Source organism: Mustela putorius, unplaced genomic scaffold (genome assembly GCF_011764305.1).
Source record: "Mustela putorius furo isolate JIRA1106 unplaced genomic scaffold, ASM1176430v1.1 tig00000275_pilon_pilon_pilon, whole genome shotgun sequence".
NCBI classification, from domain to species: Eukaryota; Metazoa; Chordata; class Mammalia; order Carnivora; family Mustelidae; genus Mustela; species Mustela putorius.
The window spans coordinates 32,194,920-32,219,765 of NW_025421341.1; the positions used below are offsets into that span (position 1 = coordinate 32,194,920).

At 41.4% G+C, this 24,846-nt stretch overlaps 1 protein-coding gene across 1 annotated transcript in view; it reads left to right on the top strand.

The window, feature by feature from the left end:
- The window catches only part of FBXO36 (F-box protein 36), a 93,700-nt gene that overhangs the window by 44,566 nt on the left and 24,288 nt on the right, over window positions 1-24,846 (top strand). Inside the window, exon 2 of the mRNA XM_004773418.3 lies at window positions 16,191-16,299. Within this exon, the coding sequence (XP_004773475.1) occupies window positions 16,191-16,299 (109 nt within the window). The remainder of the gene's footprint in view (window positions 1-16,190; window positions 16,300-24,846) is intronic.

Consider the following 24,846-nt stretch of genomic DNA (forward strand, 5'->3'; position numbering starts at 1 on the left):
AAGGCAGACCCTTCACTGACTGAGCCACCCAGGTGTTCTGAGTACTCTGAATTTCTTTTGAGATTTTCTGCATATGCATCTGACAGGCACACTTAGTGTTTTGGGGCCAGTGTGTGTGTTAGAACTGACTGGTGGAGCCTTGACTCACACTGTCTTGCTACCCTTGACAAGGAGCTCACCATCTCCAGCCTGAGCAAACTGTGGCTTTCATCACATTCTTAACCAGAGTGCAAGAGCTGATCTGTGCTTCTAAACCTGGGGAACTGCATCTGTATTTTTGACCTCTTTTTTTTTTTTTTTAAAGATTTTATTTATTTATTTGACAGAGATCACAAGTAGGCAGAAAGGCAGGCAGAGGGAGAGAGGAGGAAGCAGGCTCCCCGCTGAGCAAAGAGCCTGATGCGGGGCTTGATCCCAGGACCCTGGGATCATGACCTGAGCCGAAGGCAGAGGCTTTAATCCACTGAGCCACCCAGGCGCCCCATTTTTGACCTCTTGTGTAAACAAATCCCAGTGATAATTTGGTAGACTAGGAAAATGAAAACCTATCTGGTGCTCTGCTAAGCACATTTATATGTATCATTTCATTTTAATCCTCCCAGAAGATGGGACTGTTAGGAGTGAGCAAGTGGAGATTAGAAGACGGGCCCAAGGCCATCCTGATACTAAATTCTAGCACTGGAATGTCCCTCTGGGTCCAAAACAACTGCTTGCACCCCCTGACATTGTGCCTTCACATGGTAGGAACAGTCAGTGACATCCCCCCTACTTTAGTGTGACATATGTTTTAACCTCTTACTGCTTATATGACTTCTTTTCTCCTGGATTTTAAGGAGATCTTACCGTCATCGTCTTCTTCTTTTTTTTTTTTTAACAATTTATTATTTTTTTCTTTTTGGGGGGGAGGGGCAGAGTGAAAGGGAGACAGAATTTTTTTTTTTTTTTTTTTGCTTAAGATTTTATTTATTTATTTATTTGACAGAGATCACAAGTAGGTAGAGAGGCAGGCAGAGAGAGAGAGGAGGAAGCAGGCTCCCTGCTAAGCAGAGAGCTGGATGTGGGACTCGATCCCAGGACCCTGAGATCATGACCTGAGCCGAAGGCAGCGGCTTAACCCACTGAGCCACCCAGGCGCCCAGGGAGACAAAATCTTAAGCAGGCTCCATGCCCAGCGTGGACCCTGACACAGGGCTCAATCCCACGACTCTGAGATTATGACCTGAATGGAAGACAAGAGCTGGATGCTGAACTGACTGAGGCAGCCCAGCATCCTACCCATTTTGTTTCACAATGATACTTTTTAAAAAACAGATTTCACTTATTTATTTGATAAAGAGAGGCAGAGCATGAGGGAGAAGCAGACTCTCTGGTGAGCCGGGAGGCTGATGCAGGGGACTCTGGAATCGTGACCTGACGCCTAACTGACAGAGCCACCCAGCTGCCCCTCTTCTGCCAAGAGTCCTACTGTTAGTATGTGTGTTTTCTTACATATCCTCCTTTGTGCAAAATCTCATGAAAGTTTTGCTTGCAGAAGATCTTTATAATGTGATATTGTGTCTGGTGTATAAACACCCAAGTCTTTAAGCACAATAAGGAGACAATTACAGTCATTGTAAATTCTGTAGGATGTCCAATTTGCTCTATTGTAGTGGAATTTTTTTCTCTAAAGAATACTGCTTGGGTGCCTGGGTGGCTCAGTGGGTTAAAGCCTCTGCCTTCAGCTCAGGTCACCTGGGATCGAGCCCTGCATTGGGCTCTCTGCTCAGCAGGGAGCCTGCTTCCTCCTCCCTCTCTGCCTGCCTCTCTGCCTACTTGTTGTGATCTCTGTCTGTTAAGTAAATAAATAAAATCTTAAAAAAAAAAAAGAATACTGCTTAAAGTTGCACTTCTGGGTCTCAAAACCGAGTTGCGGGAGCAAAACTAAAAGCTACAACTCTGTAGTGAATTATTGAGTTAAAATAGCAGCTTCTAATCAGTCAAAATCTGGAATTCTGATCCCAAGGTTTTAGCAAGAGAATAGGATGATATTAAAAGCATGTATAATTAAAAAACAAACTCTTGAACTCAGAGAACATACGGGTGGTGGCCAGAGGGGAAGAAGGTGGGGATGGGGTGGGTGAAATAGGTGAAGGATTAAGAGGTATAAACTTCCAGTATTAAAATAATGAATCACAGAGATGAAAAAGTACAGCATAGGCTACACAGTCAATAATATTGTAATAACGTGGTGTGGTGACAGATGGTAACTACATTTGGCAAGTGTTGCTTAATGTTTAAAATTGCACTATGTCGTGCACCTGAAACTAATAAAATAGTATATGTCATCTACACTGCAATAATAAATAATAAAAAAGCATGCATAATCATGCTTAGTGTGATTCTATCCCTGGTTTCTGTACCATTTTCTAAAATGAAGATGATATTTTTTATTATTCTTAAAGTAATACATTTTACATTATTACTTTTTGCATTTATTATATTCGTTTATCTAGATTTATTTTTGAATGTAGTTGGAGGTAGGGGTTTAAATTTATTTCTTTTAGATGGATGGCTTATCAAGTCAACATTTTTTTTTTTTTAAGAGAGCTTGTACACACTGGCAGAGGGGTTGGAGGGGCAGATAAAGAGGGAGAGAGAATCTTTTTATTTATTTATTTGACAGACAGAGATCACAACTAGGCAGAGAGGCAGGCAGAGAGAGAGAGGGGAAAGCAGGCTCCCTGCCGAGCAGAGAGCTCCATCCCAGAACCCTGAGCCGAAGGCAGAGGCTTTAACCCACTGAGCCACCCAGGTACCCCATGTCAACATTATTTATTAAATAAACTATCCTGGAGCGCCTGGGTGGCTCAGTAGGCGTCTACTTTCGGCTGAGGTCGTGATCCCAGGGTGCTGGGATCCAGCCCTACATCAGGCTCCCTAATCTGCAGGGAGCCTGCTTCTCCCTCTCCCTGTACTGCTCCCCCTGATTGTGCTTGCTTTCTATCTGTCAAATAAATCTTTTAAGGTAAATAAATAAATAGTCATCCATCTCTTCTTCTCTGTAATTTTATTAGATTATACTAGATTTCCCTCTATAGCTTTTGTACCACATTGAGAGTACCTGTTTCCCCATGTTCTTGCTAACAGCGGGAATTTTCAGTCTGTTGGATATTGCCAGTCTGGATAGATGAGAAATGATATCTCAAGGTGATTTTGATATGCTTTTCTATTATTATGACTGAAATGGAGCATCTTTTCATATGTTTTTGGGCCATGTAAATGTTTTGTCCTGTGAACATTGTTTTCATGTCTTTGGCTCATTTTAAAATTAATTTGGAGTACCTGGGTAGCTCAGATGGTTGGGCATCTGCCTTCAGCTTAGGTCATGATCCTGGGGTCCTGGGATCTAGCCCTGCATCGGGCTCCTTGCCCAGCAGGAAGCCTGTTTTCCCTCTTCCACTCCCTCTGCTTGTGTTCCTGCTCTGGTCGTCTCTCTCTCTCTCAATCTCTGTCAAATAAATAAATAAATAAATAAAATCCTTTAAAAATATTAATTTGTTGGCCTTTTTTCTGTTTCTACAAATTTTTTAGGGAGATTAGCCTATTGTCGCGATCTTAACTGCAGATGTTCTTTTCAGAGAATTGTTTTTCTTTTGACTTTGTCTGATATATTTTTTAAAAAACCAGACTTATTATGAGCACCTGTCTGTCTCACTTGGAAAAACATCCTACTCTTGATCTTGGGGTTGAGAGTTTGAGCCTCACGTTGGGTGTAGAGATTATAAAAAGAAATACATAAACTTTAAGAAAATCAGGATTCTCAAGATACACTTTCAAAATAGTAAAAATCACCCTAATATCAGCACTGTACTAAAGAGAGAGACCATTTCTGTCGACCCAAGGTTTCCCTCATGTCCCTTTGCGGTCATTGCTCTCTCCCACCCTTCATCCCTTGGGTACCACTCACCTGATTTCTGTTCGCCTTTCTGTGATGCAGGTATCAGCGGTTCCTTTGATTGCTGAGTAATATTTTGTCATATGGATGTCTTTGTCTCTTTACCAGTTGATGAATATTTTGGTTGTTTTCAACCCAGAGCTGTTATGAATAAATTGCTTTAAACATTGTCATGTTTCCAAGTTTTTTATGTTTATGTAGTCGAATTTATCAATCCTCTCTTTTAGGCTTTTGGATTTTGAAACATAGAAAGATAATAAAGGAATTCACCATTTTTTCCTTTTAGCTCCTGTATGGTCTCATTTTTTACTTGCAAATCTCTGATCTGTTAGAGTTTATCCTGGTGTTAGGCATAAATCAAAAAATTTTTTTCCCGAATGGCTAAGTTGTCCCCAAACACCTAAATCAATCTTTTTAATTGGATTTAGGGAACTATTTTATAATTACTTATAATTTGTAAATTAATACAAATATTTTGATTTATTAGTTATTTGTGTTTATCACTGCTATTCAATTAAAGTTAAAAATTAAAAACCTATTTTTCTTTAAAGTGTATTTATTTACAATCCTTAAACCTAAGGTGGGGCTTGAACTCAGAATCCTGAGATCAAGAGTCCTGCAAGCCAGCGCTCCACTGACTGAGCCAGCCAGGCACCCCAAATCTGTTTTTCTTTAAACAGTCAAATACAATTGTAAATCATGTAATTTTGAATAACAATGCAAAACACTTAGTTTCGTTATCCTTTGATGAATGGTTAATGAATTTACTAGAGTTAACAAATCATAATCCTTTAAACTTTTAAGCACTGCTTACAAACTTAATCAGATTATCTTAGAAATTATTAATTAAAGCTATGGAACTTATAAATTTAACAAATTATATTATCTTAAATGTAAATACTATCTACAAACTTAATTAAATCGTCTTAAACGCTTTAATCTATACCACAAATTTAATGTATTTGACTTTCTCAAGCATTTCTAAAATCTGAAGAGACAAAATAACAAATCTAACAAAATCAAACCAAGTGTGTGCAAAGCTGTAATGAACGAATGTAAAAATATAGATCACATTCTGGGGGGACCTGGGTGGCTCAGATGGTTAAGCCTCTGCCTTTGGCTCGGGTCATGGTCCCGGAGTCTTGGGATCAAGTCCCACATGGGGCTACCTGCTCAGCGGGGAGCCTGCTTCTCCCTCTCCCTCTGCTGCTCCCTCTGCTTGTGCTCTCTCTCTCTTTGTAAACTAAATAAATAAATAAAATCTTTAAAAAAAATGTAGATCACATTCTTTTAAATATCTTAAAATCATTATAAATATAACAGATACTCCAAGTTTAAACATTGACTACCAACTCAATTATTTACATTATTCTGTGTATTTAAGTTGAGAAATATAGTATCTCAGATTCTTTATGGTGGCATTTTAAGCATCTTAAGAATACACAAAGCATGGGGCCCCTGGGTGGCTCAGTGGGTTAAAGCCTCTGCCTTTGGCTTGGGTCATGATACCAGGGTTCTGGGATGGAGCCCACATCGAGCCCCTGCTTCCTCCTCTCTCTCTGCCTGCCTCTCTGCCAACTTGCAATCTCTATCTGTCAAATAAAAATAAAATCTTTAAAAAAAAGAAAAAAAAGAATACACAAAGCACAGCTTCTAGTTAAAGAACTATTATATAAGGATGCCTGGGTGGCTTAGTTGGCTAAGTATCTACCTTCTGCTCAGGTCATGATCTCAGGGTCCTGGAATTGAGTCCCACGTTAGACTCCTTGCTCAGGAGGGAGCCTGCTTCTCACTGGGCCTGCCACTACCTGCTTGTGCTCTCTCTCTCTCTGACAAATAAATACAATGTTAAAAAAAAAAAACTGTTATATATCTTCCTTCCCTCTGGCAACATCACTAAAATGACAATTACAGGGTTTTTTTCTAAGCATAACCTGCAAAGACAAAGAGAATAGGAAAGGCAACAATTTTGCAAACTAGGAGGCAGATGATGGTAGATCAACAGCCCCAGGAAAGTTGAAATCTAAGCCAGAGGTGGGCAAGTCAGGAAGCAATCAAATTTGTGCCCCAGAATCTCAGCAGGGACACTCAAGAATGGGTAAAAATGAGTTCTTTTGAAAGCAAGGATAAAGAAGGACCTGAAGACAATAGGAATGATTAAAATTCTATTTGAGATGTGGTTAGAACCACCTTCCTCATCTTCTCCCCTCCTCTACAACCATGAACAGTTTGCTTCACCCTCCAGAAGATTGGAGATTTGGTCTCTGGAGTGGTAAGGAGGGATACCATGGCCTCAAGCCCCAGGTCACTGGGACAGAGGGACTCAGTGTTAAATATGGCAAGAGATGAAAGGAAAATCCACAACTTGATTTAAGAGACTCACTCTGACTCTCCCGAGGCTCACGGGATACTGTAGGCAGCCAGCCTTCTGCCCTCTGGGCAGAAAGCTGGAAAATTCTTCTCTGGAGAATCAGACCAGGCCAGGTGAGGAGATCAAAAGATACTCATACTGAGGATCCTCCAACCAAAGAACCCCATCAGACCACCCTATAATGAGGTCCTCCTCTGAACAAGCCCTGCTTAGTGCTACAACTGCCAATCATCTCTCTAGCGCCCCACTCCTGAATATGCATGGACAGCTAAGAGTTCTCAGGCTGGAAAGGCAAAACGAATCATCAGGGCCACCATCACCACCACCAAAATCCAGAAAATATAATTTTGGAGATAATAAAGACAATGCACACAGAACAAAATATTCATCCTCGGCAGGGTAAGATGAGGTATGATAACCATGAAACAAGAACAACACACCATTAAAAAAATTTCAGAAAATTACCAGAACTTTTAGAAAAGAAAAAACTGGACAGGAAAAATGGAAAACTCAACAGAAGGGCTGGAAGATAAAATTGAGGAACCCCTATAGAAAAACATAAAAGAGGGAAAATAGGGAAAAAAGAAAAGAATCTGACCAGGACGTCCAGTAGCTAGGAAAAAAAAAATCCGGAAAAATTTTATACAAAAAAATGTCCTAGACGTGAAGTAGCCCCAAATTAAAAGCTCTTACCAAGTGCCCTACATAATGAGTGATGGAAGATTCTAATCAGCAAGGTCCACAGAGACAGAAACCATATTGCTCTTTTACCAGGCACAGTTTTAAAGAATTGCTAATGAATAGAGGATGGTTAACAACTTAAAAGGAGTAAAAGAGGGCAACAACCAGTACACAAATGTTTATGAAACTGTTCATAAGAGCTAGAAACTGAAAACAACTCAGAAGCCCAGGCATCAGAGCAGTAGCTCAGAAGAAAATCCAGAAGCTATGAGAGTGTGGGGGTGAATCAGACATGTTTACAGCATTCCCAAAGTAGAAGCCAAGAGGAGGCAAGCTCTCCATAGCCCCAAAGCCAGCTTAAGAGTTCAATACTTCAGGGGCACCTGGGTAGCTCCGTTGGCTAAGTGTCTCCCTTCCACTCAGATCATCATCTCAGCGTTCTGGGATCGAGCCCCGCATCCCTCACTTGTGTTCTCTCGCATGCAGTCTCACTCTCTGTCTCTCAAATAAATAAATAAAGTCTTCAAAAAAAAAAAAAGAGCTTTATTTTATTGTGGTTATCATCATGTTACTGATGTCACAGAAGACAATATTCTGAATAAAAGAATGAAGGCACTCGTCCGCAGTGTGATCCACAAGACTCAGACTCTGAATCTGGGGAAGTTTCAGGAATACATTCATCTATTTATTCCACTTATATTTTCCTTTTTTAGATACATGCAAGAACAGTATAAATGTATTATATCAGAATTAACAAAATACATATATTGTGTCAATATAATTTATAAAATTAATGAAGTAATACAAATGCTAAAAATAACAAAATACAAAATACATGTCTAGTGATGAATAAAAGAGCCTTTCAATAAATATAAAATAAGTGATTAAAAAAACATGCTGGGCATCTTGGGTGGCTCAGTCTGTTAAGCATCTGCCTTCCATTCAGGTCATGGTCTCAGGATCTTGGGATCGAGCTCTCATCAGGCTTCCTACTCAGCAGAGAACGTGCTTCTCCCTTTCCCTCTGCCATTCCCCATGCTTATGCTCTCTCCTGCTGTCAAATAAATAAATAAATAAAATCTCAAAAAAAAAATTGTATGTCAGTTTTTTTGCCGGTGTTATTTCTTTCTACAACGGACATAAAATAATGCTGTGACATGACATACAATGGAGAGTGTATTAGATCTGATGAAATATGGTATTATTTCACATGAAACACATCCAAAGAAAAAGAGGTTCCCAGCACAGTGAGAGTGTTCAAACTCCTCTTCTCCACAATATACTGCTTTTGTCTCCTCTAGGGGACAGCTGTCATCTCAGCCTGGCTCCCCTCCTAGTCACAAAATGGCTACAGCAACTCCAGCAATCACATCAGAGCACAATGATCAGTGCCCAAAAAGGTGCCCTGTTTCTCCTTGTAAGTGATAAAATCTTCCCAAAGCTTCTGGAGCCTTCTCCCGGTGTCTCATTGGCCAAAATTTTATCACATGCCCATACCAATCCCTGGCAAAGGGAAAAAACTGCCAAGAATCACTGGAGCCATCATGTCCTGCCTCTTGGAGCCAGAGATGAGGTCTGCACTCTGTGCATAAGCTATGCAGAAGAGAGAGACTGCTGGACAAACCCGGCTCTACTAGGAAAGGCAGATGGGTGGCAACCGACATTGTCTGCTATCAATTCCTAATCATATTCATTGTGTTTGAAATTTACTAACTGGACTCTCCAAGGGCAACTGCATTTCTGAATTCTTGAAGAAATATTTCAATGCAGTCAGCTCTTACTATAAAATTCTTTTTATTTCATTTTCATCTTAGCCTCAGACTTATTTTATCCATTAATAATATTGGGGCGCCTGGGTGACTCAGTCGGTTAAGTGCCAGACTCTTGGTTTCACCTCAGGCCGTGATCTCAGGGTTGTGAGATCGAGCTCCATGTTGGGCTCTGCGCTGGGCATGGACCCTGCTTAAGATTCTCTCCCTCTCCCCCACCCTCTGCTCCTTCCTCCCCTTACTACTACTACTAATATTAATAATAATGTTTCTTTTATTCCTAATGTATAAAAGTTACTACTATTCCAGAGTGAAATTTTGGATAGTTGAATATCTAAGTTTTGCTGTAGTTAGACAAATTGAACCAAACACAGAAACAGAGAGGAGCACATACTTGATGTTATAAATTTGCATGGAAACCTCCATAATTGTTGTCTGATTTAAATAAGGTGAAATAAAATTATGTTCATAATTCATTTTAAAAAATAACATCTTTCTGCCTTTCGGAAAACCAGTGCTCTGTGAGCTTTTGAGTAATATCGAGAGCTAAAGTTACATGCGGGGTTTACCTTGCAGTCCTCACGTCTCCATTTCTCGCTGGCCTGTTAAAAACGAAATCCTTCTTCCCCTCATAAAAGATCTGATTCCACAAACGCTCCATGACACAGTATCTCAGTTCCACTGTGTGAAATCCCCTAATTATATATGATTTCCAAAGCAGGGAGAAATTTGATCTGGTAAAAGAACAGTGGTCTGCAAGAGAAAGCAGAAACAGCCACGTGCTAACTTACAAACCTATTTCTTAGACGCTTAGAAAGATTTGGAACCCCCCATTGAGTGTGTGGTATCTAGCAAGTCATTCCAAGCCTTCATGAGCAACTTTGTTTTTTAACTGGATGGATGAAAATTAAACTGTTGAGGAAATACAGCAAAGAACATGCAATTCTTAATGATTATTGATGATTAATAAATCAAATACCCGGTCAGAGTGAAAAGCCGAAATAAATGTCTTTTTTTTTTTTTTTAAGATTTTATTTATTTACTTGAGAGAGAGACAGTGAGAGAGAGCATGAGCGAGGAGAAGGTCAGAGAGAGAAGCAGACTCCCCATGGAGCCAGGAGCCCGATGCGGGACTCGATCCCGGGACCCCAGGATCATGACCTGAGCTGAAGGCAGTCATCCAACCAACTGAGCCACCCAGGCGTCCCGAAATAAATGTCTTTGAAGAATACGATCAAGAACCAAATATTGTTCGATAGTTGAGGAGGAAAGAGATACTTGGTATTTGAGGCTGAGTTGGCTATTACAGGTATGAGGGACTAGTCAGCAGGTGAACAAGAGGGGAAGGGAGAAAGAGGCAAGGACCTCCTTCTTTGCGGTGTACCCCGTCTCTGGCATCCGGCTGGGTTCTTTGGATTTATCTCAAGTCATCCATCCACGAGTCAGTGAGGGGACATTGTCATTATGTCCATTTTGGAGATGAAACTGAGGCCGGAAAAGATGAAGACCTTTGCCTAGGGTAAAAGACAACAGGGTTTAAACCCAGACCTGTCTAATCACAGATTCTCTCTGGTTTTTGTCCCGGTGGAAGGATTTTTCAGTTAGGGGAGTGGTGGGATTAGCACAATATCAGCCTGGAGTGAGGACCGAGATGTGCATTGTCCAAATATTGTCAGATGCTGAGATGCCCAGCTGGGCCCATTTCTTTCCCAGTGACCCCTCAAGAGCTGTCTAGTGAGTTGCGTGCCCAGTGGGGGGGAGGGCCTAACATTTAGGGACCTTCGCCAGATGAACAACAAATGCCTCATCCTCTTGCCTTCATAAATGGTAAAGAAGAGGTGCCAAGGGATTAGTGAGAAACCTTTGACCTCTTTTTCAAAAGGAAACTCAATTTCCAAGTTTATTGCAAAGATTTACTGGAAATACATAAGAGGTCTAAAAAGACGGTAAATATAAATAAAAATTTTTAAGAATTCCACCAATGGTCACATGATTTCTACTAAACTACCAAATAGTGGCATGTACCTTCTAAAAAGGCTCGCTGCCCATCCTTCCTGGAGCAGGTATGAAGCAATGCACGACAACTAGACCGGCAAGGTCAGCAGATGCCTCGGCAGCAGGAGTATACACAAGATTTCTAAGCCATTAGGGTCAGTTTCCTCATTCATAAAGAGTTGCCTATGACTCACAGGCCTTTGGGAGATTCAGGAGACCTGGGGGGAGCACAGTCAAGCCCGTTTTCCAGCTAAATCTCAACAGTCCTGTGAAAACAGTGCAAACTTTTCTGCAGCTTTTCTTGCTGGAATGTTCATTAACAAAACATTCACACTTAATAAGAACAAGATGCTCGGGGTGCCTGGGTGGCTCAGTCTGTTGAACCTCTGACTTGTGATTTTAGTTCAGGTCATGATCTCAGGGTCCTGGAATGAGCTCGATCCCAGGACCCTGAGATCATGACCCGCTTCGGGCTCTCTGCTCCACGGGGAGGCTGCTTCCTCCTCTCTCTCTGCCTGCCTCTTGGCCTACTTGTGATCTCTGTCTGTCAAATAAATAAATAAAATCTTTAAAAAAAATAAAAATAAAAAAGAAACAGGATTTATAGACTTTAAGATTTTCAAAATAGAGATAAATACGTAACAATAGCTATATATGAATATATGACTTGGCATAAGATGAGCTAATACCAGAATTGTTAGCAACTACTTTACAAATATTTGGGGGATACCTCTTAGCTCAGCTTTCTTCAAGCTGGATCTGCCATGTGAAACAGTTGCATTTACTGCTACACTGATTTTCCTTCCCTCTGCATATATGAATATTTTCTTTCAATATTTGGATTAGTGGTATATATTTTGATCCTTTTCATGAATGATCATTAACATTGTTCTGTGTTATTTTTTCACGTATTCTTTTATTGGCTGCACAGTATTCCATCTTCCAGGTGTGTCATAATTATTCAGTAAGTCCCAACTATCAAACCCTTAGGTCAGTTCTGATTTTTCATTGTCATAATTAACTTATGACAAACATTCTTATATCAAAATGTTACAGGAATTCTTCTTTAGTGCCCATGGTTCTGGGTCATGCTGCTTAGAAGAATGAGGTAGACCAGACAGACGAACAGTGGTGGGCAGCAAAGCAAAGTTTATTGAGCCATAGTACAAAGCTCCTGAAGAGGGAGGGGACACATGAGGATTGCCGATTTGGTGTTTAGATCTTGGGTGTTTTTTGTTTTTTTTTTAAAGATTTTATTTATTTCTTTTACAGAGAGAGAGAGAGAGAGAATGCACCAGCAGAGAAAGCTGCAGAGGGAGAGAGAGAGAGAGAAGCCAATCCCCACTCAGCAGGGAGTCCAATGCCAGGCTCCATGCAAGGCTCAATCCCAGGACCCTGGTATCATGACCTCAGATTAAGGCAGATGTTTAACCAATTGACCAGCTGCCCCAAGATCTAGGGGGTTTTATGGTTTTTTTGGTTTGGGCTGTCTTAATCTGATTAACTCCATGTGCCTGTCATTCAATCAGGTTTTTGTCATCTACCTATCATGTGGGAAAGGGTGGGGCTCCTTGGGGTGGTGTCAAATCCTTTTAAGGGTGATAACGTCTTAGAGCAGGGGCCTTTTGTCCCTGCCTGCCTTTCTCCCAACTATTCTTCATTAAACATGTTATACACATTTCTGATAAACTCCTGAGGATAAATTCTTTTTTTTTTTTTAAGATTTTATTTATTTATTTGACAGAGAGATCACAAGTAGGCAGAGAGGCAGGCAGAGAGAGAGAGGGGGAAGCAGGCTCCCCGTGGAGCAGAGAGCCCAATGCGGGGCTTGATCCCAGGACCCTGAGATCATGACCCAAACTGAAGGCAGAAGCTTAACCCACTGAGCCACCCAGGCACCCTGAGGATAAATTCTTAACAAGTAGAATGTTTGAGTCCAAGGGTAGGAATGAACATTAGGTTTTTGAGGAGTATTGCCAAATCAGTTTACGCCCTTCTCAATGATCATTAAGGGCTTTTATTTTTCCTTGTCCTTACCAATATTAGGCTTTATCACTTAAACAAACAAACAAAAAAACAACGAAAACACAACTTTACCAATCTGAGAGGCAATAAGTGGTAGAAAATATCTAATTTTCTCTTTTAATAAGTATAGTATACGGAGCATAATTGAGTCTTAACAAGGCTTAGTAGTGATTCTGACTGCTGTGTTGTGCTGTGTAGAACTGATCTGCCGACCCGTAGCATAAAGGTCATATTTGAAGAAAGCTTTGTGCCTCAGAACAAACCCTGTGTTTCTGAGTGGGAAGTAAGGAGGCTTGGATTCTGGTTCTAGCCAGTCATCTTTCCTTTGGCAAGTGTTATATTCTCAGTAATTTACCTTAAATACCTCAGGGGGGCCAGTAGTGTGCAAGTTAACCTGTGTGCAAGTTAATCTGAGTCTGTGCCCTGAGAATCCTCCCTGTAGAGGACAGTATTGCAAGCATTTCAAGAACTGCCTCCTACATCAGTACAGAAGGGCTAATTAATTAGTCTAATGAATATCGGGAATAATTTTTCACTGATGAAATGAGTAATGTGCAAGATAGGAGACAAGTAAGATTATAGAAGTGTTTCCCTGCCGTTTAAAAAATTTTTTACTTTATTTTATTTAAAATATTTTTTAAAATTTTTAAATTTTTAAAGATTTTAAAGTTATTTAAAATCTTTAAAAATTTAAAAATATTAAGATTTTAAAATAATAATATTAAAATAAAAATTTTAAATAAAGATATTAAAAATGTAAAAATATTTAAAAATTTAAAAAAATATTTAAAAATATTTTTAAAATATTTAAAATTTAAAACACTTTATTTAAAATATTTTAACAATTGTGTACATCTCTCTGCCTTTTTTCAAACAATGGAAGAAATAAGCTTGGTAACAACTTTGCTGGAGTAGTGCCTCATCTAGAAGTCCATTTGTTCTGGAATCCTCACTTCCCCAGGGATTTAGTTGCTTGATTTGGCCAGAAGGGTAGCTGATTATGTCACTGAAATATGGGCACACTTGCCCCAGATAGATAATTCCCTGTGAAGGCTCCCACAGTGTGCCCAAGTGCACGGTGAGGAGGGAACTCCATTTAGCTTCCAGAAATGTAGTGTGGACTCTTGTGGTACCTGCTTGGTGGTGTCTTTCCTGTGGCAGAATTCAACCCAAGACTTGCTTTCACGGTAACATACCTCCGGTGATGTGGTCGTAGAGAGAGACAACGCACCACTTCTAACACAATCTCTTGGAAACATTTTGCTCCTCTGTATGAGTTGCAGGAGATGGACTAAATTATTTCTGACCTCCCCATTAGTTCAAAAGTTCCAGATCATGTGGTATAGAGACAGCATTAGATTCGGATTGCCTGGCATCTTTCCTCAATAGAAAAGAAATATTTATCATATTTAATGTTAATTTCAATGATGTCTAATAGAAAGGGAATAAAAAAGGAAACTGAAGTTTAGAGCAATTAAATAGCACAGTTCTGTCTCTCTCCAGAATTTGTGCTCTTTCTACTGATGTCCCTGTGTATCACAGAGATACAGTAAAAGATACTGTAATGGATGATTCTGCTAGAGACTAAATTGTGTCTTTCTAAAATTCCTATGTCCAAACCCTAATCCCCACGCTTGGGATTTGGTGATAGGGCCTTTGAACAGGTCATTAAGGTTAAATGAGATCATAAAGGTGGGGCCCTGATCCAATATGACCGGTATCCTTATAAGAAGAGACAGACACCAGGGATTCACACGGACAGAAGAAAAGCCGTATAAGGCCCCAGCAAGAAGGTGGTCGTCTGCCAGCCCAGGAGAGAGGCTTCCGAGATGCCAAACCTGTCAACAGCTTTCCAGAACTGTGAAGCAATAAATTCTGTCATTTAAGCCCTTAGTTTTTTGTTACAGCAGTCCTAGGGACCAAAACACCCTCAGCTCTGTGGGGATGGGGTGGAAAGATGTTTAAGAGAACCATTTTGGTGAGGCTCCTGCTCAGGAATATCAAAAGTGTCAGGTTAAGGTATTTTCTGCAAGTTTTGTGAGACTTTAGGTGTTTGTAACTTATATATTCTATATGTAAACCTATATGAATAGTAAGCCTTTAATTAAAAGTCATACTTTCTGTTGGGCAGAATGCCAGGTAAGATGGTAGAAAGAGTCTCCACAGTCCTGAGAGTTTGGTGGTTACCTTTCGGATATCCGGGAAGGGGAGGAGGTTGGGAGAAGGACCTCAGCAGACGACAGGGCACAGGAAGACAGCTCTACAAGGAGAGGAAAGCTGGCTGAAGCCCAGGCCTGTAAGCAGGGAGAAAGAAGAGATGAGCAATGAGGTGGTCAGGCAGTTTGAAGGCTGGGGAGGAGGGGTTCTAGAACCACACCAAGAAGGGTCTAGGGACGGGGCAAAGAGCTTGTAGGGACCAGGGCAGTGGCCCGAAAAGGCATACCCAGGACCTGTGTAGACCCCAGAGAGCGATAGGTAGGTGGAGATGGGAGAGAGGAAACTATAAACAAGGGAAGGGCCCATAGCAAGTTGCACCTGCTTAACAATTCTGCCTCGGGCAGAGCCTTCCGGACTATCCCTATAACCTTACACGGCGATGTTAATGAGAAAGCCAACCAGTTTCTCGGCACCGTCCCCTTACCCATCTGTTCCCACATAGCCCACATCTAAGTGTGGAAAAAATCTGGTTTGTTTGTCAAGTTGGTGGAAGCTTTGTCATCTCAATAATTCCCCAGTTCCATTGTAGGTTGAAGGACGTGAGACAAATTGGATAGGCTTCAGGGGGCTCCTCATCGGGGCCAGGAGTTGACACTGCAGTGAAATCAACATAGAACTTACATGCAGTCTGTAACCATGGAAATGAGGTTTGCTCCAGATAAACCAACAGGCTCCTAGAAGTCCAACGGGCCATGAGCAGGTCCATTACCAAGAAGAGTCCTGTGTAATGACCCTTACATGCATCAGGCAAAGCATAATAATGGTGCTTTCCGTGGTGCTGGTCTTGTAGGAAAGTATCCACTCATTGTGTCTGCCCTGCAGACAGAAAGGGAGGCAGAGAGTGGAGCAATTACTTTGGAACTGGCTCCCCAAGTTAGAGAACGCCTACTCTCAGAGACCCTCAAGAGACAAATGGCCATTTTAGTCTGCATGATTTTAACATCGATTGACATGATAGATTTTTAAGATTCCTTCCAGCACTTTGATTTGTGACCCCAATCTCTAAGGAGAATGTTGACTGATGCGCAGACCTCACTTCTGATGTGATGTGACACCAGATGGCAAAGTTACAGCTGACATTGGACACGTAGCCTTAGTGGCTACTGCAGGGAATTTGCAAAATTCCACACCAAGCTGTACTTGTTGGGATTGGGTTTCGGAATCAGTTTTATTCCTATCCATCTCTATTCAATCACAGGTAGTCTTTAGATGGTGGAAGATCTCTCTGAGGAGTGAGTATCGATCAACAAAGCCTGGAGAAGCAAAAGACTCTCATGAAGAGTTCCTAGAGAATTCCCACCTTCAAGGTAAGGAAGGAAGCACGTTACGTACTTCCTGCTTAATTTCCTTTAATTAGTGACAGATTTTGTCACAGAAATAGCCAGCATATCGCCATTTGAAATACTGATATATTATTATGTACTCAAAGACTGATAATTACTAACATATCCTGAAATTTCTCTTGCGAAAAATCTTCAAGTGTTTAAGATTCCAGGTTAAAGTGTCGATTCCATTAATAATCTTAAATTGCATAGATATAATTTTTTCCTACAACATTGAATTAAAATGGGTTTCCTTTAGTTAACAATACATTGAAAGGTTATTTGAAAACACAGTCAAATTCTCAAATCCTTGGACTCTCATGCATTTTGGCAAAATTGCTGCCATTTCTTTTTAACATCAAGGTTTGCTTCAGAAGTAGCCTTAATCAGGAAGCACGTGGTTTGCCCTCCGGTTTCCCCTGTAATTTTTGCTTTCATAATATGAAAATTTCCAATAAAAATCTGGGGTGCCTAGGTGGCTCAGTTGGTTAAGCTTCTGCCTTCGGCTCAGGTCATGATCCCATGGTTCTAGGATCAAGTCCTGCATTTGGGTTTTTTGCTCAGCGGAGAGCCAGCCTCTCCCTCTGCTGCTGCTCCCCTGCTTAGGCTCTCTTGAGATCTCTCTCTGTCACATAAATAAATAAAATCTTTAAAAATAAAAAGCAAATGATCTTTAACAAACTCCTAGATACCTATCACTTGGCTTCTAAGATACTCAAAATGTGGCCCAAATCTCCACACTAAGCCACTGTTCCCACTGGATTAGTTGGAAGCAAATCTCAGTTGTTAACATCTTTTCATGCTAAACCACTTTAGTATGTGTCTCTTAAAAGGAGTCCCTTTAACTAACCTCCTTAATAATTATTTACCTTCAGTACAAAAATGGAAAACTAGAAGTCATTTTAGAAATTTTTATTTTATTAGGAGTTAATATCAAACTTTTATATATGCGTTCTCATTTTATCATTACAATATCCTTGTGAAATAACCAGTATTATCTTCATTTCACTAATGAAGTTAAGAATAGATATGCCTTTCCAGGGTACCACTGCTAATTACGGGCATTGCCAGGACTAAACACCAAGAGTGGAAAAATCAAGTGCATGAACCTTTTTTATTTCTTTTTAAGTTTAGAAGTTCTATTTACTTATTTTATTTATTTTTTAAAAAGATTTTCCTTCTTTATTTGAGAGAGAGAATGAGAGAGATCATGAGAGGGGAGAGGGTCAGAGAGAGAAGCAGAATTCCTGCGCAGAGACCCCGATGCGGGACTTGATCCCAGGACTCAGGGACCATGACCCGAGCCAAAGGCAGTGGCCTAACCAACTGAGCCACCCAGTCGCCCCTCAAGTACATTAATCTTATTCTTTTTTTTTTTTTTAAGATTTTATTTATTTGACAGAGAGAAATCACAGATAGGCAGAAGCAGGCAGAGAGAGAGGAAGGGAAGCAGGCTTCCTACTGAGCAGAGAGCCTGATGCGGGGCTCAATCCCAGGACCCTGGGATCATGACCTGAGCTGAAAGCAGAGGCTTTAACCCACTGAGCCACTCAGGCGCCCCCATTAATCTTATTCTTAAAGACACATTCTGGTTGGATCTTTGATAATCAACACTCTTAAAAGACATTCTACTGCTTAAATTATAGCATGTAATAGTTGTTTTTTTAGGCAGAGAGTGGGTTTGGTTTTGTTTTGTTTCCTTAAACAGTTGAAAATCTGGATTGATTGACTTCAGTTCCTGTTGTTGCATACATCTTCTTTAGTTAACCTCCTTATAGAAAGTACTTAAAAAGAACCATGTTGGGGAAAGGCTGTCCACTTTTCATTGAATAAAAATCAGTCCAGGCACTCCTTGCTTATTTAACTGTAAAATAGACAGGTTTCTGCAGTGATGAAGTCAAATGCTATAGGGGAGCCTGACTGGCTTAGTCATTGGAGCGGATGACTCTTGGTCTTGGAGTGACTCTATTCCACGTTGGTTATAGAGATGACTTACAATTAAAATCTTAAAAATAAAGTAACCTCTATATAACACATTTCATTTTTAGGTCAGAATCCAATTTACTTTCTGAGCATAGTAGTAACTACCACAAAGCTTATGTCTAAGCAAGAAATATTCACGGACAGACCATGTGATTTTCCAATCACAAAATCTGGCAAGGGACATTGGCATTGCTTGTGTTCTGAGTACAGTCTCTTGCTTGCCCCAGATACCTCCCACACCCCTGCCCCCTGCCAGGATATAGGGGTGGGGGGGTGGGGCAACAGTGGCTTGGGGATAACACTTGTGGGGTTCCTGATCCTGGGAAAATAGGCAATAAGGTGGGACTTTTAAAATTGCAGCTGGAGGGGCCCAGTCAGTTAAGCATCAACCTTCCGTTCAGATAGTAATTTCCGAGAGTCCTGGGATCGAGCCCCACGTAGGGTTCTCTGCTCAGCCGGAGTCTGCCTCTCTCTCTCCCTCTGTGCCCTCTCTCACTCTTGCTCTCTCTCAAGTAAATAAATAAAATCTCTAAAATAAAATAAAATAAAATAAAGCAAATAAAAATAAAATAAAATAGGATAGCAGTCTGAGAGCTGCAGTCTCAAGACTGGCTGGTGGCCTCTGGACAGGAGTAGCACTGAGACACTGAATTAAATCACCTGGGAAGTTCAAAGGCACCTGTGTTTCACTTTTTAGACTTCTACAGCATCTGGGTCTCTGGCAGAGGAGAAAACTCCAGACAGCGATATTATTTTCCCCTTCCTCCTCCGTGGTCCTTAAGGAATCCCTCAGAAGGCATCCCTCCAGCAGAAGAGGTGTGTGCTGGGCCCAGTGAGAGGCTCAGCGGTCAGTGGCCAGAATTTGAACTGTTGATGCCCCAACCCAGCTGTGTGACCACAGGCTGACCCTGACTCCCTCTGTAAGCCCACTTTCTCCTCATACCTGGGGAAAAAACGGTTATTCCATGTGGTCGCTGTGGGCATTCAGTGATCTGACACCTGAACCATATTTAGAGCCACACATACTACATAGTCAACTCATAATCATTATTTGCTGTTTTTAAGTATTGATGTTTGACTTGGTTTGATTTTTCCCATTCGCTTCTTATCATATTCCCAAGATCCCCCCCAAGGTTTTTCTCACCTGAAGTTCCTCTCCAACTCATATGGTACACACTGACAATAGGTCTCTAGAATCTGGGTCACCCTTGGTGTCCTGGCAGAGGACTGGAACCATGTCACTCTTACTTCCTTGATCTCTCAGCAGCACTGAACTTGGAGGGGACATTTTCTTCTCCTGGCTTCCAGGAGCACCAAGCTCTTGGTTCTTTTCCTGCCTCACTGGTCCCTTCCCAGCATCCTTGTCAGCTCCTCCTCTTCTCGGCACATCTAACCGTTGGGGGCTTAGGGTTAGCTCCAGTGCCTGTTCTCTTGTCTGTCTGGGCTTAACTCCTGGGGGATTGGATCTGGGCTCCGGCTTTAAATGCCATCATACACTGACAAGTCCCAAAATGATATCTCCAGCTGGCCCATCTCCCCAGAAACTCCCCACTCAGATTTTTATCTGGCTGCTCCCTTGACATCTCCACTTGAGTTACTTCTAATGGGCTCTCAAATGTAACATGTCCAAAAATAGCTCCTGATCTTCCCTCCTGCCAAAAAAAAAAAAAAAAAAAAAAAAAAAAAAAAGGTCCAGATCCTACAGTTAGCTTTGGTCTCTTTCTTTCTCTCACATGCTTGATGTCATCCATCAACAAAACCAGAATCTGAACAGTGGTTCACAGCCTCCAAGATGGTTCCTAAACATGCCCACCTCTCAGTGTTCACAGCCTTGTGTCATCCTCTCCCGCACTGTACTCGGTCAGCGTGTGTGACCAGTACAATCTGGCAGGACTGATGTTGTGTCACTTTGGAGGTTAGGTTATAAATGACACTACGACGTCTGACTTTTCTCTTTTCCCTCTTTCTCTCACTTGCTCTGGGGGAAGCTGGCTGCTGTGGCTCAAGGCAGTCCTGTGGAGAGGCGCGTGTGATGAGGAACTGAGGCCTTCAGTCAGCTGCCATATTCAGGAGCTTTCTTGAATCTGGACCCTAGAACCACTGTCAAGGCTTCAAATCATGCAGACCCACATAAGGTCTTGACTGAACCTCAGGAGAAAAAGACTCTGAGCCAGAACCACCCACTCCCACATTCCTGAATCTCAGAAACTGTGAGAAAATAAATGTTTGTTGTTTTAAGCTGGTAAATTTGGTAATCATTTGTTACTCAACAGTAGATAACTAATACAGAATGTTTCTCACCGGGACGCCTGGGTGGCTCAGTGGGTTAAGCCGCTGCCTTCGGCTCAGGTCATGATCTCAGGGTCCTGGGATCGAGTCCTGCATCGGGCTCTCTGCTCAGCAAGGAGCCTGCTTCTCTCTCTACCTGCCTCTCCATCTACTTGTGATTTCTCTCTGTCAAATAAATAAATAAAACCCCCCCCCAAAAAAAAAAAAAAAAGAATGTTTCTCACCAATTCCAACTCTGGTCCAACCAACAACAACCTTTCAACCAGATTATTGAGTTAATCTTCTAACTGGTCTCACTTTTCCTACCCTTGCCCTACAATAGTGTGGTCTTGTCACAGTAGCCAGTATCAGCCCTTCAAGACATATATCAGGTCACATTACTTATCTGCTTTAAGACTTTCAGTGGCTTCCCATCTCACTTAGGGTAAAAATCCAAATCTTATAGTGATCTTCAGCCACTCTCCTCTCTTGTGTACTCTAAGGCACACTGGCCTCCCTGGTGCTTCTTGAATAAACCAAGCATGCTCCTACCTCAGGGCCTTTGCACTTGCTATTCCCTTTGTTAAGAATATATTTTCCCAGATGTCCCCATGATTTGCTCTTCATTCAGATGTCTGCTGAAACTACCTTAATAGAGAGTGTTTCCCTGACTACCATATAAAATAACAATCTCCTCTTCCTTAGCCTGGAAGACCGGATCTCTCATAACACTTTTTACCACATGATATAATCTATGTTATTTGTTCATTTATTGTCGGTCTCCATCACTAGAATGTAAATTCCCTTATGGTAAAGACTTTGCTTTACTTACCAGTGGGTCTTTGGCACCTACCTAGAGCAATACATAGCTCTGTAAATAGTTGCTGTATGAATTATTTGAAAGAACTCTTAGGGAGTGGGACAAGGTAAATTCTACAACAGATCCTTCTTTTTTTTTTTTTTAAGATTTTATTTATTTATTTGACAGAGAGAGATCACAAGTAGGCAGAGAGGCAGGCAGAGAGAGAGAAGAGGAGGAAGCAGACTCCCTGCTGAGCAGAGGGCCCGATGTGGGACTCGATCCCAGGACCCTGAGATCATGACCTGAGCCGAAGGCAGCGGCTTAACCCACTGAGCCACCCAGGCACCCGTACAACAGATCCTTCTTAATTACAAATCTGGTCCTAACAGAGTTCAGCTTTCTCATCAATGGTTTCTTCCAGAGGGGGAAGAAAGCCCTTACACCAAGTCTGGTCACACTACCAGACTGATACTTTTAAGACAGTTTTTCAAGCCCAGGGACCACATCTTATTAATCAATCCTTTTTCAAGATCAGGTTCATGGTAGGCAGTTAGTATATGTTTGTTAAAATGAATGAAAATACATTTTCTGATGAAGGAATATTGTTTAAATAACAAAATTACTGTGCTCAAACTTTATTTTCATGGCTCTAAATTCATATAAGAACACAAGGAGTAAATTCCAGAACTTACTAGTATATTTATACTTATGGTAGTTATAAGCAGCTCTGGAGGAACACATCACATAAAACTGCATGAGTGTGCTCGGCTGCCATGAGAGTACTACAGACTGGATGACTGCAATACCGGGAATAGACCTTCTCCTAGTTCTGGAGGCTAGTTCAGGCTCAAGGTGCTGGCCAGGTTGGTTTCTTCTGAGGCCTCCCTCCTTGGCTTGCAGATGGCCACCCCACTGTGTCTTCACAGGGCCTGTCCTCTGTGTGTGTGTGCCCACTTCTGGCGTCTCTCCATGTGTCCACACATTTCCTCCTCTTTTAAGAACAACAGTCAGAATGGATTAGAGCCCACCCATATGACTCAGTTAGCCTCACCTTGCAAGGTCCTTTCTCCCGGGGGGGGCAGGGGGCCCAGGGGCCCTGGCTGACTCGGTTGGTTGAGCATGTTGACTCTTGATCTCAGGGTCATGAGTTCAAGCCTCACATTGGAGGATCCTACCTTCAAAAATAAATAAAGGTCCTTTTTCCCAGTGCAGTCATACTCCAGAGGTTCTGGGGTTTACGATTTCAGTGTATAGATTTGGGGGCGGTCAGGAGGACATAGTTCAGCCCATAGCAAAATACACACTTTTCAGGTAGGGGAATTCCTTTAATCTTGAAAACAGAGTGTATCATTACTAAATTAGTAATTAATAATTGTAGTGGTTTCCTATTGCTCCTGTAACAAACTACCACCAGTGTAGTGGCTTAAATAATAATGATTTATTATCTTATATTTCTGGAGATCAGAAGTCTCATCCAGCAAAACTCAAAGTGTGAGTAGGACTGTCTTCCTTCTGGAGGCTCTAGGGGAGAATCTGTTTCCTTGCCCCTTCCAGCTTCTAGAGACACCTGCATCCCTTGGCTTCTGGTTTCTTCCTCCATCCTCCAAGGCTGTGATGATGGCCTGTCCCGTCCTTCTTGTTCTAATACTGCTTCCGTGGTCACATCTCGGACTCCTCTCTGACTCCGCCCTTCTTGCCAGGCACCCTAGATTTGCATTTTTTTTAAAGATTTTATTTTTTTATTTGACAGGGAGAGAGAGACAATGAGAGAGGGAACACAAGCACGGGGAGAGGGAGAGGAAGAAGCAGGCTCCTTGCTGAGCAGGGAGCCTGATGTGGGGCTCGATCCCAGGACCCCGTGATCATGACCTGAGCTGAAGGCAGATGCTTAATGACTGAGCCACCCAGGTGCCCCTAGATTTGCATTTTTTAAGAGACAAAATTCATATATTTGTTTAAAAAGCCATTCATACTTACGTACACAGAAAACGATTTGCAGGCAGTCGAGTGTTGCTTAATAAAGATTATTTCCATTCAAATCTTGGCTTCAAATGCACTACCCGTGTGACCTTGGGCAAATGATTTAGTCTGTTGGTTTTTTTCTTTTTTAAAGATTTTATTTATTTATTTGACAGAGAGAGAGATCACAAGTAGACAGAGAGGCAGGCAGAGAGAGAGAGGGAAGCAGGCTCCCTGCTAAGAGAGAGTCCGATGCAGGACTCGATTCCAGGACTCTGAGATCATGACCTGAGCCGAAGGCAGCGGCTTAACCCACCGAGCCACCCAGGCACCCTTAAGTAATCTCTATACCCAGTGGGGCTTGAACTCACCACCCTGAGATCAAGAGCAGCATGCTCCCGCATCGGAGCCAGCCAGACACCCCTAATGTAATCTCTTTGGGTATCAGTTTCCTCAACTGTTGATAATGGGAATAATAACAGCATTAGCTCATAGGGTCCTTATGAGGAGTAACTGAATGAAGGCTAAGAATTTGCCTAACACCTATAACTAGCTATTATAGTTTTTAAAATTTTTAAAGTGAAAACTCCTTCTTTCTTCCTCCAAGCTCTACTCCCCAGAGATAACTGCTATAAATAGTTTCTCTTGCATTTGAATTCTTTCTGTTTGGGATTGTGTGTGTTTGTTTACAAAAACACAATCTTGAATTCTTTAATTTTTGCACTTGTTATATGTTGTGAAATTTTTTTCTGTTAGCATGCATAAGGAAATACCTTGTCCATTTCCAAGGCTGTGTGGTGTTTCTTGGTAGAAATAGACAGTTCTTCATTGACGGGCATTTTCAGAAGCCTTTGGGCACATTCTGGGGTATATTTATCTTTGCACACTTAGGTGAGAATATTAGTAACATAGATTCCTCATCATGGAATTACTGGGACCAAAAAAATATACATTATAAATTTTGATAGAGTATTTTATTTTGAGTATTTTATTTTGTTACTGAATCTGTAGCCCAAGGCTCAGTTGACCAGCAGTGGTATTTCTGTTAGCTAGTTTGAGTAGGCCTGCCATGGGATGGATGCCATGATCTCTAATTTGTTTGAGCTTTATAATTATGCTAGGTTTTTTTTTTTTCTTAAGACTTTATTTATTTATTTGTCAGAGAGAGAGAGTACTCGCAGGAGGAGAGGCAGGCAGAGGGAGAAGCAGGCTCCCCACTGAGCAAGGAGCCCGATGTGGGACCTTATCCCAGGGCCCTGGGATCATGACCTGAGCCGAAGGCAGACATCTAGCTGACTGAGCCACCCAGGGGCCCCTAATTATGCTAGTTTTGAAAGAATTTTAAAGTGGGCAACTTATATTATTTCAGCATTTATTCATAAAATGAGACTTCATTAATATTTTGATGTCACCCTACTTTAACTTTGAGTAATCCAAAATTTGCATAAAATGCCAATTACTTCACTGTCCTCACAGACGGGGCTCCAAAAAACTGCTGTATTAATTATACTCTATCCGAC